At 34.5% G+C, this 18,578-nt stretch overlaps 1 protein-coding gene and 1 long non-coding RNA gene across 12 annotated transcripts in view; one reads left to right on the top strand and one right to left on the bottom strand.

Annotated features, from left to right (window-relative positions):
• Window positions 1-9,774: 9,774 nt before the first annotated feature.
• On the bottom strand, window positions 9,775-13,117 carry LOC135135432 (uncharacterized). 6 transcript variants are annotated; one of them, XR_010281549.1, is made up of 6 exons: window positions 12,892-13,117; window positions 12,487-12,794; window positions 12,356-12,428; window positions 11,924-12,297; window positions 11,486-11,873; window positions 9,775-11,438 (listed from the first exon to the last, which is right to left on the bottom strand). It is a non-coding gene; the product is annotated as an uncharacterized LOC135135432 (long non-coding RNA). The 6 variants fall into 6 exon arrangements; XR_010281552.1 differs by lacking the exon at window positions 12,892-13,117 and having other exon boundaries at window positions 11,486-11,628; window positions 11,679-11,873; window positions 12,487-12,845; XR_010281550.1 differs by lacking the exon at window positions 12,892-13,117 and having other exon boundaries at window positions 11,924-12,130; window positions 12,178-12,297; window positions 12,487-12,841.
• A 2,334-nt stretch (window positions 13,118-15,451) lies between these two features.
• Window positions 15,452-18,578, top strand: part of LOC135134790 (sodium/hydrogen exchanger 3) — a 61,103-nt gene continuing 57,976 nt past the window's right edge. For 5 of the 6 annotated variants that reach the window (XR_010281380.1, XR_010281379.1, XM_064063622.1 and 2 more), the window contains exon 1: window positions 15,452-15,974. Coding sequence is in view for 4 of the 6 variants with exons in the window: in XM_064063622.1 (XP_063919692.1) it covers window positions 15,596-15,974 (379 nt within the window). In the remaining 2 variants the exon portion in view is untranslated. The remainder of the gene's footprint in view (window positions 15,975-18,578) is intronic. The other variant, XM_064063620.1, reaches the window with a different exon arrangement.

Raw genomic sequence — 18,578 nt, 5'->3', positions numbered from 1 at the left:
TCGACAAAATTTGAAGATGGCGTCATTAATTTTTTGGGGGAGGACAAACAGATATTATTTGATTAAAAATTTAATACGCTTGCAATAACTTTAAAACGTTTGCAAAATTTCAGAGCATTCGGTTTTGCAGTTTCAAAATTAAATTGCAAAATATTATTAAACAATTTTTTTTTTTCAAAAATCTGTTGAGTCCAGCGAATGTTAAGAGGAGTCACATAACTTGCGCTAGGAATAGTTTATACATAATCGCTGCAATACTTAGTCGTGTATATTCGAGTTAATAAGAAATAAATTGTTGAGTTTTACCCACGCCAATTTCAATCACTTGTTCAACGTAACACTGGTATCGAAAGTGAGATCTGAAATTAATAACCGGTTTTACGACGACATCCGGGCAGATCGGACAAGAACTCTAAAGAATTTATGCCTATCGAGACTAGGGCTCAACCCGCGAAAATGGAGGAAAAGATCATGGCTATGCTTGCAAAAATGGATGAGAAAATGGACGCGGAAATGGAAAAAATGGACGCAAGAAACAAACAAATGAAAGAAGAAATGGGCGCAAGAATGGATAGAATGGACGAGAAAATGGACGCAAGAAATAAAGAAATGGATGAAAAAAAATGGACGCAAGATATAAAGAAATTGATGAAAAAATGAGCGCAAGAATAGAAGAAATGAACGAAAAGATGGACGCAAGAGAGGAGAAGAAAATGAATGCAACAATAGAGGAAGTGAACGGAAAAATGGAAGTGCATATGGGCCATCGAAACCTTTCTGGTCATATGCCTGTGATGATTCATCGAAGACGAACGCGGCGTTCGCTTAAAGACAAGTCTGGAGTCGGCTACCGGAAGTCTCGATTGCGGGGTCTAGAAAAAACCTAGAAGCGGTGTTCGGGATTCATCTAGAGAAATCCAGGGATTTAAGTAGAAGCCACCGTCGGGAACGATTCATTCAGTCGAACCACGAGTCCAGCGAATATTAAGAAAGTCAGATAAGTTGCGCCGGAAATAGTTTGTATATAATCTCTGCAATACTTAGTCGTGTATATTCGAGTTAGTAAGAAATAAATTGTTGAGTTTTGCCCACGCCAATTTCAATCACCCGTTTATATTTATTTTAAAATCAAGCATGTGACATCGGTTGATAAATCTATCTAAACCGTTTTATAATTTTATACAGTTTGACGTACTCCTAATCCCATAAAATAACTTAGGGTCGTTGGCATAGGCACAGACCAAAAAATGGCAATCCTTATATGTATACTTTACATCATTGGTAAATAAAACAAAAAAAATGGGGCCCAGTTGGGGCTCTTGCGACACTTCTGATGACCTTGTGTTTGCGACCATTAAAATATTATTAGATCCTGGACTGAGTTAATTAAATTAAGTTCCTCTACATGTACTCGATCGAAGACTTTTTTTTAAATCGGAGTATACAGAGTCGATAGCCTTGTTCTATATTCTAAGATAGGTATGATAAGAACTCATGCAAATTAGTATTGGTAAATATTTTTTTGTTACCATTGTACCATTTTTATTATATTGGAATTACGTGGGAAAATTTTCAGATTTTAGAGATTTTGTAAATTTATACCTTTTAATGGGTAAGATAATGGCAGGGCGCAGAGTTTCAAAAATGCAAAAGGGAGAGCGTCAGGTCCTAATTTAAATAAGTGTAGAGAGAGATTTTTCAATGCTCTCGACTATGATCTCAAAATATACAGTGTTTATAAGGTGTCAGTTGTAAAGGTATTTCCATTAAGGACGTTACAATTATGATGTACATTAATTCAAAATAATCTGCAAATGCAATGCATATATCTGATGGGGTGAGATTTTGTTTCTATAACGATAAAATATCGGTACCGATAAAATGTGGTCGTATTATTCTTTCGCATCTGAAATTTATATTTTCATCCTTGTCATTTATCGCTTCGTTATCGCTTCGTATCGTATCGATAGAAACAATATCCCACCCCTGGAGTAGATACTGGTAAACTTCTTATCGCCTAATCGCACTTTTTACTTTCTGAGCGCAAGCTAAGGGAGTATAGTAATTTAGGAATAGCATTTGATGCTTTTCGTGATCTGACATAGCTCCAAAAGGATTTAACACTATCTCTTATGTTATTTTCTACTTCGTCAGCAGATCTTTTTTACATTCCAGGGTTGCGTTCTTATACTAAGATCACTTTAAAAACATACTAATAAAATTTTATGACATAATTAGGATTATTTGGTTGACAATGCCGAGTCGGCTTTTCTCAGTAGGGTCCATAGAAATAATATTATATGGAAGTAACTTAGAGAGAGACTCGCGTTGTCAACACAGTGAGACAGGCGTAGGGCTCTCTGGGTGGCAAAACATTGACGCGAAACTACAGAGCACTGTGTTTCTGAAGGTTTCTTTCGTGCTGTCGCATGGTGTTTGAAGGTGTATTTTTGCAAATTTACGTTTTTTTAGGCTCAAGTTACCTTATTTAAATATCTACAGTCTTCTTGAGTTGTATTTTATTGGACTATTTGTTAAACATCGTGAAATCGTGTTGTGCGTATAATTGCATAGAACGTGCAAAGAAAGCAATCCTGTTTCATTTCATAGGTAATAATCACATACACAGACGAAGGATTTCGTAAATAATTTAAAAAAATTGTTAGATTCCCTAAACATTCCGAGTTACGAAAACAACAGATTATTGCTACAAAAAGAGGGAATTTTATATTTATTGATTATTGTTTTAGTTATTTGTACGTAGATTTAGAAAATAGATTTTTGTAGAAAATTCCACACAATTTAATATGTTTAATTTAATTAGGCACCCTGTGACTTTTATCGAAAGTTTAATTACTTTTATTTTCAAACGTCATATAACTGACACTTATATGACGCTCTTACGGGGGTTTAAGTGTCATTTCTCTGACACCGTGTTTGAGCGGCGTATAAGTACTGCTTATACTCCGCCGGCGTATAAATAAAGCATTTATACTCCGCCGGAGCATAAATATGTGAAAATCATAGTGGTTGTCAACCATAGTAACCATGGTAAGTGAAATCAAGGCAATTCCTTAATGAAGCAAGAAGATGGGAAATAATCATTTCAAAAGAAGATTAATCGTTTGAAAATAAAATATTGTATTTCATTCGGAGTTTAAATGACTTTATGTGACTCGTATGGACTTAATTCGCCTCGCTATTGCTCGGCGTTTAATCGTCCATACTCCGTCACATAAAGTATCACTTAAACTCCTAATAAAATAAATATCTATTATCCTAAAAATTTCAGAATTACCAATGAACATACACTACAAGATTAGTTAACTTGTAGAAGATTATTGTACTAACTGAATTCGTAATATATTGTAGATTCTGTATACATTTCATTTTATTAAAAGACTATCTCCACCACTTAACACGATTTTTGTTGTTTCACATTACACATAATTTTAATATAAACTGTAAAAGTATAGTTTTCATTAACAGACGTTTGTTATAATTGATTGTTTGAACAAATTCGTAAGAAAACGTATTAATTCCCGTTCAAATGAAGCGTTTCTTGCCACCCAGCACGTGATACGTGGTCAGCCGTCCTTTCCCCCACTGATGCATATCCGCTCTAGCTATTTCTTTCTTATGTTGATTACACTCGCTCGCGTATGGAAACGTATACAAGGCTCCATCCACTCCTTCATTAGATCAATGGTAGGGCCCTTATAAACTTGTAAACCCTGTCGCCTGCCTACAGAATTTCCTGTGCCCCAAGCCAACGGTCTTTGGCGGTCGTACCTGCATAATTTATGGTTTTAGAGTATTGCGGGTTGGGTTCTTTGACTAAAGTTGAAACATATTATCTGTATGCGTTTAAAGTAACCTCATTTGACGTATACCTGTTAAAACTTTTATGACATAAGCGGCTTAAGCAAAACCACCCTTATAAGTCAAACTGGATATTGTGTTACTTAACTTAGTTCACAGCTATATTATGCCAACAATGGATAGTAATAATCTTGCGGTTCGGGTTCACAAAGCTTACAATAGCCAGTTTGACTTATAAGGGTGCTTTGGCTTATGCCGCTTAAGTCATAAAAGTTTTAACAGGTGTATGTCAAATGAGGTTACAGTAAAGTGATCTTAGTATACAGTCTATTCTAAGTATACGGACGGTATTGCAGTGTTCGCGCGGTGCTGTTGTTTTAAATTGTTTATGAGCTCTTTTCTTATTAATCTTACTTAATTAAATTATCTTGTGTGGCTGTCAAACCATATGGGAAATTTTCTAGTGTAACTTGTTTGCGTAGGTACAAATATTTCTAAAACTGAGTACAAAAGAGTAGGTATATAAAGCATCAACAAAATCATCAACACATTTTAAACATCGCTATAAAAAACCGATATGAATTTTCTACAATTTGGGTCAAGATGAATATCATTTACTTGTGTGATAATCTGATAATATTCGTGATGTTCATTGCTAGTGCGGAATGAAAGCTATTACTACCAAGGAATATCGAGTAGAGCTAACCAAAATGCATCTAGTCATCCCAATCGACAATGGGATGACGTTATCTCCAAAATTTACATTAGTAAATATGTTTTAGTTAAATTTTATAAACTAACTTCATACAAAAGTCCAACAAATTTCTCTTCTTTGAAAATTTATAAAATCGAATTTTGCAATATTTATTTTGTGATAACCGTTATAAAGTAAAAACCACCGACATAAATAACACCCCCGCAGTCCTGGCGCCGTGGGGACACAAATTGCAAGGAACTGTGCAAATTTCACATGCACAAGTACGGACAACGTAAAATAATTTAAAGCAACTAACCAACGAGAAAAATGACTTCTTAACAATAATAACTTGAATGAGTTTGTGGCCTCAAAAATTATCAATTAAGCCAGAGTCGAACAGAATGTTCTGAATATTATTATTTAAGTCCTGTTAAACCAAGATATGCGTATCCTCATGTTTTCGAGAAAATGGGTTGACTTAATTTGATCAATAAAAAAATTGCTTTGACGTCATAACATAAACATAGATAATACCAGTGAGTATGGATGTTAAAAGTTTAAATAGATAATAGTCACTGATAATACACAGAACGAGAGAAAACGGGTAAAAAGATACCGCGAATTTTGGCATCGAACTTGCCACCTTTGGTTCGCATGCACACCTTAACCACCCGAAAATTGTCGCATATATCTTGGATTAGTGGTAACATGCTATTATATGTGTCAATTTTTTTGGTAAACTTTTGACCGTTTAAGGAATAAACTCAAAACGGATTCGTACACCACGAGTATAGGAGTTTATTATTGTATAACATTTAAATAATTTTAAAAAATAAATCTTTGAAATCATGACATCAATTTGTTGGTGGGGATGATTAATCAACTTTTGGTTAGCGTTTAACCATCTATGTATATGATTCTCCTAATATAGATAAAATTTTACAGCAATCAGCACTAGTTTCGGAGATTGTCGCATAAAAATGCATACAGACGCTAGACAGACAAACAGGCAGACGGACGGAAACGGGAGACTACTTTTTTCGTCCTCTAGCTCAGGTTACCCTCAGGAAGTGAAAGACTTGTTGCTATTTTGAATCAATTTTGAGTCTAAATTTTATTTAGAATTAAAATAAAAGGTAATTTTTATTAGTGCAATATATTTTTTCCTTACAGCTCCATTCATCAAAACGGCTTCGGCGGTATATTGTCTCATAGGCAAGATCGGATTTTTAGGGGATTAATAAGTATGACACTCCCTCTTGTACGACAACTTCAGTTTTATGCAGAATGTAGTCTTCATCTAAATTACTCTGTTTTTCGAAACACAGTTAAATAACCACAAATACTTTTCTAAATTTCACGATCTTTTTGGTTATTTATTATATAAATGAGAATAACCAAGGAAAATAATAATAATATTATGAATTATTATTATTATTTTATTGACAGATAACTCCAGTTGCAACAATAAAACATAAAATAAATATACAAGGATACAAACTTAAACTACTTGATTAATTCATCTAAGATAACTCTTAACGATAAAAAAATTAGCAATAGAAATGAGAAAGAAATAAAAAATATGTGTATATTCATAAGACACTATTTATAATGCCTAAACCAAAAAGACATAAATAAAAAAAACAATTTAGAATCCTAAACTAAAAATTGTGTCTGAAATAATCGCAATCGCTTTAGTCTACTTTTATACTCGTGTTTACCACTTTGAATAATACGAAATGGTTATATTTACTCAGATGATTTGCTGTCTCCATCATTCTTTTAAGATTCTGAACGTCTAAACTACGCGTAATACGACTAATTAAAAACGTTAACTTACTTAACAGCAAAGAATTGTCAATGTTACCATATATGAGACCATGGAGAAAGCAAATATCCAACATACAATGCTTGTCCTCTAAAGAGTTCATATTGAGGTAACTACAAATCTAAGTGTAATTACTAGAGACAGGCAAAGTTAGTGCATGCGACTCCCACGGTTTTCCTTCAGTAGCGCGCGATCTTATTGTTTCGCTTCGCCCATCGCTGTATGTCGGTTACGCGACCCTGGACTGGCAATGAGAATGAGTAGTGGGAGAACTTTTCGAGAGCGCCAACTAATTTTAGCCGTCTTTAGTAATTCTAATTACCCTGACGATGACTACGATTAAGTTTAAATTCAATCAAACGTCTTTTGAACTTTTTCTAGTTGTAGTTCGCAGTGAAATAATTTCAGCCGTCATTGTAATTGAAATTTATTGACACTAACAAGATTAAAATCATTTTTTACTAATTTACGTCCTCTTTTTGCAAAATTGTAAAAAGTCTTGTATGTGAGACGTCGCAGAACTCAGCTTTTTTCGCAAACGACGTGTTTTCCCTACGTTCGTGTGAGAAACGTCTAATGCGAAAAATGCTTTTTTCAACTTGGCATATAAATAGTACTTTCATAAATGCTGCAAAATTCATTAAGTTAAAAAAAATAAATAAATTTTCCACCGAGTGCTGGATTTATGGATCATTTATAGACACTTTGTACAATACTAAGTGATAAAATATTAAAACAATTTTAAGTATCTCACTGATACTGTAGAAAAAAAATCAATCTAGTCTATGAAATTTTACCTAAGACACGCATTAAAATGCTTGTAGCTGTGATTATACTTAATCTTTAAAAAATCCGTTAACTGATAAAAAGTCGGCAACTACAATTGTTAATATGTCGTCAACATCGCGCGCAAACAGATAAAAAGCTATTATGAAATACCTTCTTGTTTTTTTAGTCGAAATTTTCAAACTATTGTTACGTTGTACGGGTGATTGAAATTGGCGTGGATGAAACTCAACAATTTATTTCTTAATAACTCGTATTTACACGACTAACTATTGCAACGATTATGTACAGAAATTATTCCGGTGAATTTCACTGGACGCGCTTGACTCAACTAGCAGAATAATATGTTCCCCAAAAGTGGACTCTATTTAAACAGTACGCGGTCCTTCTCGAAACCCTATGTCATCGTTTCTAGACTTCTCCGGAATCCCCATTCGCGACTTCCATTTCCAGACGTAAGACCAGAGAGTTCTCTACGGCCATAGGCGTTGTACCAGGGCGGCGTAAGAGTGTATTTCGTAACACTGTTATGTGGTATGACAAAAGTGTAAGAAATTTATTACATGTAAAGCTAAAAAACTAGAAGTAGGAACTACTTTTTCAAATACATTTTTAATATTAAAATTGGCCTTTTTCAAAACCGATCGATATTTTGAAATGGTTCATTTTTCATAACTTGTTATACATTTTTTTCTACAATTGTCAAAAAATGGCAACTTTTAATGTACCACTAAGAATACGCAAAATGTGTCATGCAAGCTCTATTTAAAAAATAATTTATTTTTTCACTGTTACCTTACGTTGCGGCTCTTTTTTTCACTGTTACGTTACGTTACGTTTCTTTTCTTCACTGTTACGTTACGTAATTTTTTACTGTTACGCTACGGTTTGAATGACACATTTTGCCAAGTCAGAACATGGCCGACTAGTATAAAGATTATGGCCTGTCCAAGAGGTACGATACGTGTTGCCATCTATTAATAATTACACTTAATAATTTAGCAAAATTTTAATTTGACTTGGCATTATGGGACTTCAAAACGTGTAATGGTGGTTTGTTTGGGTATGAATGCCTTTGTGCCTTTCAAAAGGTGTTAATAATTCTTTTGTCGATTTTGAATTATTAATAGATGGCAGCACGTATGGTACCTTTGGCATTCCTTTGGACAGGCCATAATCTTTATAGTAGTCGGCCATGGTCAGAATATATAATTTACTTCAAAAAGAACAATTAATGCAAACTAGTTTTTATTAACAGACATGCATTTCAGGTAAGGAATAAGTTTTGGAAATTTTCTCACATCAATGTTTTCCTTTACATTCAGGGTACTTGTTGAAATGGAGTATGTGCTCCATAGAGTGGTAGGTGTGTGGCGGCATAATAACACGTCGGTAAGCAGAGAAAGATAAGTGGCCTCATGGTCTAGTGGTTAGGATTCTTGCCCGGAGAGCGAGAGGCATGGGGTTCGTGGTGTTTACCTACAAGGTGGTTTAAGTTTACTAAATTTTCTTCAAATGTGCAAGAAATACTTTGTTATTTTCTCAACCTTTTTTGCTGCGCACTATCCACGAAACTCGCTGCAAAGTTTATCATAACATTCCTTAGATTTTTCGGGCAACATGTTTGACAAAAAAGTGTTTGCAACTTCCCTCACATCAAGTGCAGAATCACTATCACTCCGAAGATCACTGTGACTAGCTATGCGCACTGCGATAGTGTAATTTAGCGTGTCATAACTCTGTAAGCTTGTGCTTAATAAATGAATCTTGTACTCACCGACAACTGCTGTAAGGTTGGCTTCGTACACTTAATTGGACGTTTCTGGAATTAATGTTTTCAAGGCGGCCTCATCTGCGTTTAATGTCCCACTCTTTCATTTTAATGTTTTTTAATTACATATATGTATGCAGCTACAATTTTTATTTTTTCCTTATGTCTTTGATCATATGACACACTCAAACTGTAGCAATACCACAATCAACACAATTTGTTTTTTTGTTTATAAACAATTTATAACTAGACAACCAACATGATTCATTTATTACTACAGTCGGGACCGTTACTATAAAACCATCTGATAAAAAGTAAAGTTGGCAGCACTGCCGTTTAGTATTTTATGATCAATGCGGTTGGTAACGACAGCGCGCATGACGCTTCGCGTTAACAGCTAGTTGACAGGCGCAACAATAATTTTCGAAAAGTTCGAGTCGTGCTTTTTTAGAGCTATATTATGCCTTCCCGACATAAAAGAACTTTGCTGTCGCAAAAAATGAAGACTGCTGTGGCAAAGTGTTACCGAGAAATTGGCGAGCTCGGTCCCACTTTGTCAATTCGACAATTGGAAGAGAAAGTCGCAACCATATTTTCGGTACAGTACTCCTTTTGAATAAGCAGCGGCTTTCAGATATTCTGTCCTATGTACCCGACAATCACAACCGTTAATTTCTCATTATTTCCTTATCCTTTATAGTGCTCAAGAAGTCAGATCCGAACCATAATTTCCCAAAATAATGCCGGCGTTCCTATTCTTGATCCCCAAACGGGCAGAAAACCAAGATGTCGATTTCACACTGATTTCCTATTTAAAGAAGAACTGAGCCTACAGGTCTACCAAAGAAATAAAAAGAATGAATATTTCACCGCAAGGGATTTATTTCAATTTGCAAGAACTGAATTAGAATACACAGCGAGTTTAACAACACTGAAACGCATTTTAAAATCAATGGGGTACAGGTACAAGAAAGTGAATAACCGAAAAATTTTAATTGAGGGACCTAGACTTCAATCTCAAAAAATTAAATTTTTAAGGCAATATTTGCAACTGGTAGATCAGAATGTAACGTTCGTTTTTCTCGATGAAACGTGGATCTATGAACATGGTTCTGCTGTAAGAAGGTGGGTGTTTGAAGGTGATAGAAGGGGTATGCCAGAGAAAGTTTGCATGAATGAAGGAAAGCGATTCACAATACTTCACGCCGGGGGCAAATTTGGTTTTCTCGAAGGATGCGATTTATTTTTGGATAGCAAAGTAGATAGTAGAGATTATCACAAGACGATGACTGGGGACCTGTTTAAGCAATGGACTGAGCAACAACTAATTCCAAATGTCAAACAGATGAGCGGCAAAGTGGTTGTTATTATGGATAACGCGCCGTATCATTCAGTCCATGCTGAACAGCTCCCCAATTTTTCTTGGAAAAAGTCAAAATTACAACTTTGGTTGCATCAAAACGAAATTCCCTTTGATAGTAATTTAACGAAAAAGCAATTGTATGAAATAATAAAACCCAATATTCTTTCCCGAAAAAAGTACTTAATTGACGAGTTGCTATCCAAAAATGGCATACAAGTATTACGACTTCCCCCATACCATTGTCAGTACAACCCCATTGAAATGGTATGGGGTTTTTGTAAACAATATTACAACAAGCATATTCTTGAACAGCCTTCAGGAAAATTAAAAGTTGCTAATTTATGGAAAAAAGCACTGTCTAAATATACTCCGGAAATGTGGCTAAATAGTGTTAAACATTGTGAACAAATAATTAAGGAAGACTGGGTGCGATTGATGGGGAATGAAAGCGTGCAAGATATACCACCGATAATTATATCACTCGCAGATTCTGATGATGAATCAATTATAAGCTTTAGATCAGAATCTGCAGACGATATTTCCTTGGAGGATGAGAATCTGCTTGAATGTAGTGAAGAAGAAGATGAAAGAAAAATGGTATGCAAGGATGAGCAAATGATTTGTTTGTTAGAAACAACAGAATCTGAAAATCAGAGTGATGTGGAGCTTCTTACAGTAGAATTTGTTGATTAACTGTTTTTAATCTACATAGAACGGGAAATTTATTAATCTCTATACAATTGCACTGTATTGTATTGTTTTTTTTTACGTTTTAAAGTAATCACAGAGAATGATAAACTAGATTTCACTAGTCCTTTCTTGTTTCTCTGCATGAATATCCCACAGTAGGTTTTTATTATATTGCTATAATAAATTTGTTCCAATAACACTGGTGTAGTTATAAGTTCACCCATCTCATTTCTGTCTTTTGTATTCTTATCTGCATAAAATATACACAGTATTAAGTTCATTGTAATAATATTAAATTTGTTCAAACGCTGCTCTTAAGTTATGAGTCCACCTTTCTTATTATTTCTCTTTCAATTTGTTTTTAAATGTTCATTTGCATGGACATGCACATCTTATGCCTGCATTGTATTATATTGGATCTGTTCTAATTCTACTGTCAAGTGGAAGTTATGAAGTCACTTATCTTATTATAAGCATCTGCCTAAAATGCATAATGTAAATAGAGCCTTGACTCTCAAAACTACTCACAATTTTGTATTTTTCCCTCATAAAACTGTATTGCTGTTTCGTGTGTTTGAGATTTTGTAATAAAAACCTTTTGCTGTACAAATCATATACTATGAAGCATAATTAAGCAATTCAAAGAACGATGTCTTACACACACCTGTCCTCTGAAACAAAGTTTTTGATTTAACCACAGCTATATTCAAGTGTGTACTACAAATTTTGAATTTTAGTTTCCATGGGGCATTTTTCTATGTATGAGTTTCACTGTCTTCTTTTCCATGTAGCTGTCCTATTTGAAGTCGAAACATTTTTTAGTAATTGTAAACAGATTTAGCAGTTGTGTTTGCAAATAAATATTTAACTGCAAGCATTTTTAATGCTCTTTTTCGAAGCATTCAAACTTTTGAGACTAAAAAAAAACTAATGATGACTAGTTATCAGATATGCATAAAATTTTACCATTTGGAAAATCCATAAGTACAAAAAGTACAGAAAAATTGGTTTGCCACGTTTTGTCACTCGAACACTTTTTTCATCAAGTAAAGAAAACCATCTTAAATTTAAACAGTCAGCGTGGCAGGATATACAAGTAAATTTCCTTTATTTGCTATATGGTGGGAATTGAGTATTGTTTGTTGTCTGACCTGAATCGAAATACCTACGCACCTACAAGCGTATAATTATTTTTTTTCACTAGTAGCGTAGAGATGCACCACTATCATGCTTTGTCTGTGAGTAATAAATTCATTTTTCTCCATAATGGTAATTAAATTTGGCTAATGGAAGTGAAGTTAATGTTCACCGAGGGTCAATAACCATTCTATTTTAACGGTCTATAATAAAAATTGAGGTTATGTAACGCCTTAACAAACGAAAATTGGCGATTATTACCAGATTTTTTAAATCATTTTCACGAGGAACAGTATCTCTAGAGGGGTACATAGTTCACAGCTTGATATATTTCCTAAAAAAATAACAAATTAATTGACAATTTGAATTTACAAACCTCATCATCTACAAACCAACATGAAACCAAAACTTTTCAAACGTCGAAAAATAATGACGGAAAATATCAAAACCTAGTTAGGTGATGTTAGTGATGTTATGTTCCTTTTAATAAATCGAAATTTTTTCAAATGTGTTTTGTAGTGCGCTACTAGTGAAAAAAAATAGCATATACCTACGCCACGGTAGTGAAGATATATAGACCTCACGCTTACAATAATCCTTGACGCTTCACGTCTCGTGCTCTAATCTGCGTTCAGTCTATATAATGATTATCTTCACCATAGATAGGAGACATATATACTGTTTACTTCACTACCTTGGCCTATAATATACAAGTATTTTCCAGTCACTATTAACTCAACATGAATATCGTAGAAATTGGATTTGGGTACGTTTCTCAAAGTTCTTGGCATACTTACATACGTTAATTTATTCAACTTTTTGACTGTTTCCTTGTTTTTATACAGAAGTCCTCGGTAATTTTGTATCTACGTAAGTGGTAACCACCTGTGCTGATCAACAGATATTTGGATACTCTTTATCATTTTACTGTGTTACAAGTCCCTATTTGACAAATTATTGACAGCATCATAACCTAACAGAAGATTTCCCCCAAAAATCTCACCAAAACCCATTAATTCAACTTACACTCAACAAATTTTGAAAATTTACACTAGGGAGTGGTTTTATACTAATGGCCCCGACTTTAAATACTTGCATTTTCTGGGGCGAGGGAAGTTTTATCGAAATAATTTTCGACCAATTTTTTCCTACTAGGAAAAACAACTATTTAGACAACATGTTTTCGAATATCAATGTTAATTTTAATATGATTTTAATAAAGTTAATCCAGTTGAATTCATGTCAGACCATTCTATAAAGTATTCAAATACACAAATCTGTTATAAATAAAACTGTAGCTGAACAATACAGGCCACAACAGTTAGAGTAATAAGTTTTTTGATTTACTCGCAAATCTTGGACATTTATTAATAGTCACTTAACGATGATTGTAAACAACAAATTTAATATAAAGTCTGATTTTTTTATCTTTGCCATCGCGTGACTATTTTATTTGCAAACTGCAACAAAATTTTCTATCTCTATCAAGTAAAACATGTAAGTTTATCTGTTATTTCAGTTTAATGTCTTAATAAAAGAAGATATCACAATAACACTGATGTTAACCTTGATCCGTACGTAGTACTGGATTAGTTAGCTTACGGTCCAACAAAGGATATTTTTGTCAACGTCAGCTATCAATTGGATTACGCCTCGTGTTCTTTAACTGTGACTTGGCGTCTTTGGAACCGGGTGACGTGACAGATACCGTATGATCCTGTATTTCAACTACGCGTAGGACATAACTCTCTTTTGTCAATGAGGCGAAAACATAGCCTCTTTTGCTCTGTGTCAATCCCACCTGTTAGTTGGAGTAAGCTGTCTTCATAAACTGGGCCTCTAGCAGAGGCCCATTAAAGTTTTCAGTTCCTAATCCAAGATATGCAAAATTTGGCACCTTACGCTTCTCCTGCAATTGGTACTTGGCTGGCGATAACCAGGAGGCATTAATGAGTACGAGGAAACCAAGGGGTTGTGAGGGCGGGGAGATACTTGTATCTCACCCTCACCGGAGAACCTTTGAGGACTCGGGGAAAACGGAAAGATGGTTACCATCGCGATTACCACGCCACCGTTGTTATTAGAAGCTACCGAGGCTCTTTTAACGGGCCCAAGATCAGATGTGGAGTGGCACCGTTCCCACTACTGGTCGTCAGAGGGAAGATGTCCTTAAAGGTCTGGTCCTTGGGAAAGTGTATGATAGTATTGATAGTGCTGAGTTAGCGTTACCCCAATGGGAGACGAGGGGAGATTGTGTTCTTTTAGAGCTTGGCATCCACATAAAAGAAACCTTGTATATAAGTATGTGTCCATTTCCTTTTTTCAGTCATATTTTTGTACAACAGGCGATACATTTGTGTGGTACCCCATCTTGGGTAGACTTCGTAGAGCTGATTTAAAATGCGTAAGAATACGTCAGATTATGTGAAGAAACATCAACGGTTTCAAGCGGATATGAAGAATTTGTTGTTGAGGTAAAATGAAGGACTAGGACGATGATTAATAACGCACGGTACTAAAATGCTAAATAAAATACTTCGTAAAATTTGGTGTTGATGTTTAGTTCGCTATTGTAAAATGTCCTTTCTTTCAATAAAAATCCCGCACTAAAATTGTTTTTATTATTATTGCTGTTCTTAGTTCAAAATATCATTTTTTTTTGTTTAGTCCGGTTACTTATTAGACATGCTTTACATAACTTTTCGTTAAAAAAAATGCACTTTTTCTAGATATTGGATTGGTTTTGTCATTTAAAAGGCCTATTTAATTTTAGCAACAGCGTTCCTTGTTTTTGGATTTATTGGAAACAACATTCAAGAAAGACCTTAACCATATCATTATACGATTCAAACAGCACATTACATATCTAGGTTTGAAGTCAGCAACTGCTGTCCAGCATATTTTTGAGGATAATCAGAAAACTGATGAGAATTATTTAAAATTAAAGAATACCCTTAATAGCAGTAAATTTTTCTACTTCTTGGCCATTAAGGAATTGTGGATGTTGGTTTTAAGTATTTAGTTGTTTTCCGTTGCAAAAAATTAAGATGAGACGTCCGACTCAGTTCTATCGTTAGATCTTTGTCTTAGTTTGTCCACAAGATGTTAATATCAGTGGAGAAACGGGTTGACGTTATTATTTCGTGCAGCAAATGTGTTTGGTGTTTTGTCTTTAAGTTGTTTGTCACATTTTTTCACAGTTTTTCACGCAGTATACCTATATCATCCAACAAAGATAAGCCATGTTTGGTTATCACCTCATGCAAACAAACTTTTCATTTCATTTGTTTACCATATCTGCGACTCGAAAATATCTCCTATAAGTGGCACCGCCAAATCCAAACAACACATCGAGCGAATTTCCAGCGCTCGGTTTGTGCGCAACTCCAGGCGCCGCGACGCTGCCATCAGCTGGGGTCTGACGCCCAGTCTCGGCAGGTGCACGGTGCCTGCAACCGGCTGCCCTCATGGCAGTCCTCCCGCGATCCTAAAACATATGTGATGTATTCACTTGAACACGGTGTGAATCTTTCGCGTCGGGCGTGCACGGCTGGTCTGCTACTGCTATGGGTTCTTGGGGCCTCCATGGCGCTTCCCAAACCGCCGGACCATGCCTCCGACACGGCCGTGCACCCCCCTGTCAATCGTGGTGCCGTCAACACTCGCGACATAAATAGTCTTTATGTGGGCACAACGCCTAGTCCAAAAGGAAAAGCCGTTTCGGAAGAAACGATGACGTCCACGTCGACGGCTTTTTTTTCACCACAACCGAAAGAGAAAGAAGTTGAGCGCTATCCAGTAATATCTGTCTCATTTTCAACAGTCGAAACACCATTTATCATAGGACTGTGGATATTTTGTGCCAGCTTGGCTAAAATTGGTGAGTGTGGGATGGACTATTTGATTACGAACTACTAGGAATCAACATGATTGAAAATCGTTAAGAATGGGGGATGACGATACAAACGTTTTGTAGAAAGCTACCAGCACATAAAATTGTTTGAGTATTGGAAGTTTAAAATCATTCAAAATGACGATAACTTAAAATAGCGCGCCTCATTTTCACCGATAGAGGAAACTGTGGTAGATGTGATGATAGGCGTTGTTTAAAGTGTAGATATTTTGAGACTTGCGAATGACATTGACGAAACATCATCCTCATTCTTAATTTAGTTTATTTGAAAAAAACTTGTACATGCAAATTTGTTTAGTGTGAAATGCACAAAACTTGACGCGTAATTTCTCAAAAAAGTATTTCAAATCTAGGCGCGTAACTTTATTATTTTTATTCTACGTACACATTTTACCTATAGTTTACTCAATGGCACTCGGATTTAAGACCAATTGTTATATTCAGACATGCAATGGTGAACATACTTACAATAGTAAATATTTTTTGGGAAATATTTTTGACGTTTTGTAACTATATATAGCCAAGACACACGGATTTACCCATTTTTACATATGACGTAGGAGTATTATTTTAACAAATGGATTAGTCAATGCCTACAAAGTATCTAGTACCTCACAGAAATTAAGCCTGTCTTAAATTTCTGTCTTTTTCAAATGTAGGTATTTTTTGACATTATAAGACATGCCACTAATTTCAGGGATGATAATTAATTAGGACACAACCTCTTGGATTCTGATACAAAAAAAACAAGTTAATAAATAATTATTAATCGAGATACAAAGCTACGGACAATGTTTGCTCTCAACATACGATTGTGGGCTGAACTATCGAAGGACCATTTTAATTTGGACTAATTATTTCCATTTAACACTAACGCAACTAAATTCACAAAAATGCTCTTTATTTTGGCAGTGTTGGTTTTCCATATTTTTTAGTACTTTTACAATGAAATACGTTAAAAGAATATGAGGAACCAACTGTCACCAAAAATTAGTCTAAAGTTATTTAGACAGAACTTTTTCCTTGATGCACATCCAATTCTCTACACGTGTTAGACCGTATTTTTCAAAAACAATTTATTTAGTAATTTTTCATTTGGAAATTAACTGAATAAAGTGTAATAAAATTACTCTCTCATACAAAGTTAAAAAAAAATGAATGGATAATTTTTGAAAACCAGAAAAATTGGATGGATTCTATGTATTTGAGAATACTGCAAGTTTGAATAATAAAATAAATAAAAACACCAATTCCAAGCATATTTTTTCATTAATATTTATTTAATAATTAATTTTAATAATAAGACACACACGAACGAACACAGAAGACCGAATTTCGTACTGAATGATGAATCTTTTCAAAACTTAAAGTGTTGCTTGATTGAGACAATGTTTTTAAATGCGCTATATAAAATTCTGAAGTAATGGGTAACATGTGAACTCTTTCAGTTTATAGCACCATAGATTTCTTACAAAATCTACGTTAGCGAATTATTTACAGAATAAATAGTTCATCCGTAATTAGTAAGATTTTTCAGTCAATTGGCCAGTTTTTCATTGTCTTTACAGATATTCACTAAAATTACATTTACCTCAATAGGATCTTCAAACACTGCAAATCATTTTCGTGCTAGTTCGTCCTGGGTCATACTCATTTGTTTTTAGATCATCCTCGAATGATCAACGAAGATTACACAATTAAATATGCAAAAATGGAAAAAACTCTCGAGGAAGAAAACACGACAATTAAAATTATAATGTTTATCCTTATGAAGAATTAATAACTAAACCTTGTCCCAAGACTACATTGACCTGCAGATTTTGCTATGTTTCAAGAGCAAGGGAGAGAGTTACGTGTAAAGAACTTTCGAATTTTATCGTTTATCTAGAATGATTCCACACAACGTTTCTGAAATTTTGAGGATTTTGTTACATTTAGTTGTTGTATTACATTTTACATGTCAAAATTTACAACAAACTAATTTAAGGAAGAATGGAAGCAAGTAAATCACATTTTAAAATGTGTACATGAAATGTTTTCAATATTAACAGATTGTGAAACAAACGATATACTAGAACCTTATTTTTTTTAATGGGGAAAACGTGCGGTTGTTACAAGAAATGTGCATCATCACGTAAGCTAATTGATGTGTTATTTCTTCATTGGACAGAAAAAATTATTTTCGAGTGGTCGGCTACAAATATCAAATATTCCAATGCACATCTTTCAAATGTAAGTAAATTCTTGAGGTAATGGAGAAATACAAAGAAATTGTAACAATACTGAAAGAACTTGTCCGGTGTTGTAATTTGAGATCTAACTCGAGCTATGCGAGGAAATACGTGTTAAGTTCTCTATATGTTTAAATATTACCACACATGTAGAATGTAGATACCTAGCTGTCAAAAACAAATATGATACGTAATTTGGGGATATGGGTGCTAACTTGATGAAAATAAGAAGGTGCTGAAGCGTGAGACATGAGTGAGGTTTTCCTTTTATTCTAACGATATGAAATATGCATTACAATTTTCTCAGGAGTTTAACATCATTGTCAAATTATGTAAAAGC

This window comes from Zophobas morio, unplaced genomic scaffold, assembly GCF_036711695.1.
Source record: "Zophobas morio isolate AGI-343-1 ecotype UQ-CSIRO unplaced genomic scaffold, CSIRO_AGI_Zmor_V1 ptg000024l, whole genome shotgun sequence".
Classification (NCBI taxonomy): Eukaryota; Metazoa; Arthropoda; class Insecta; order Coleoptera; family Tenebrionidae; genus Zophobas; species Zophobas morio.
The sequence above is the reverse complement of the archived record's forward strand: the minus strand, read 5'-3'. Positions and strand labels throughout refer to the sequence as shown.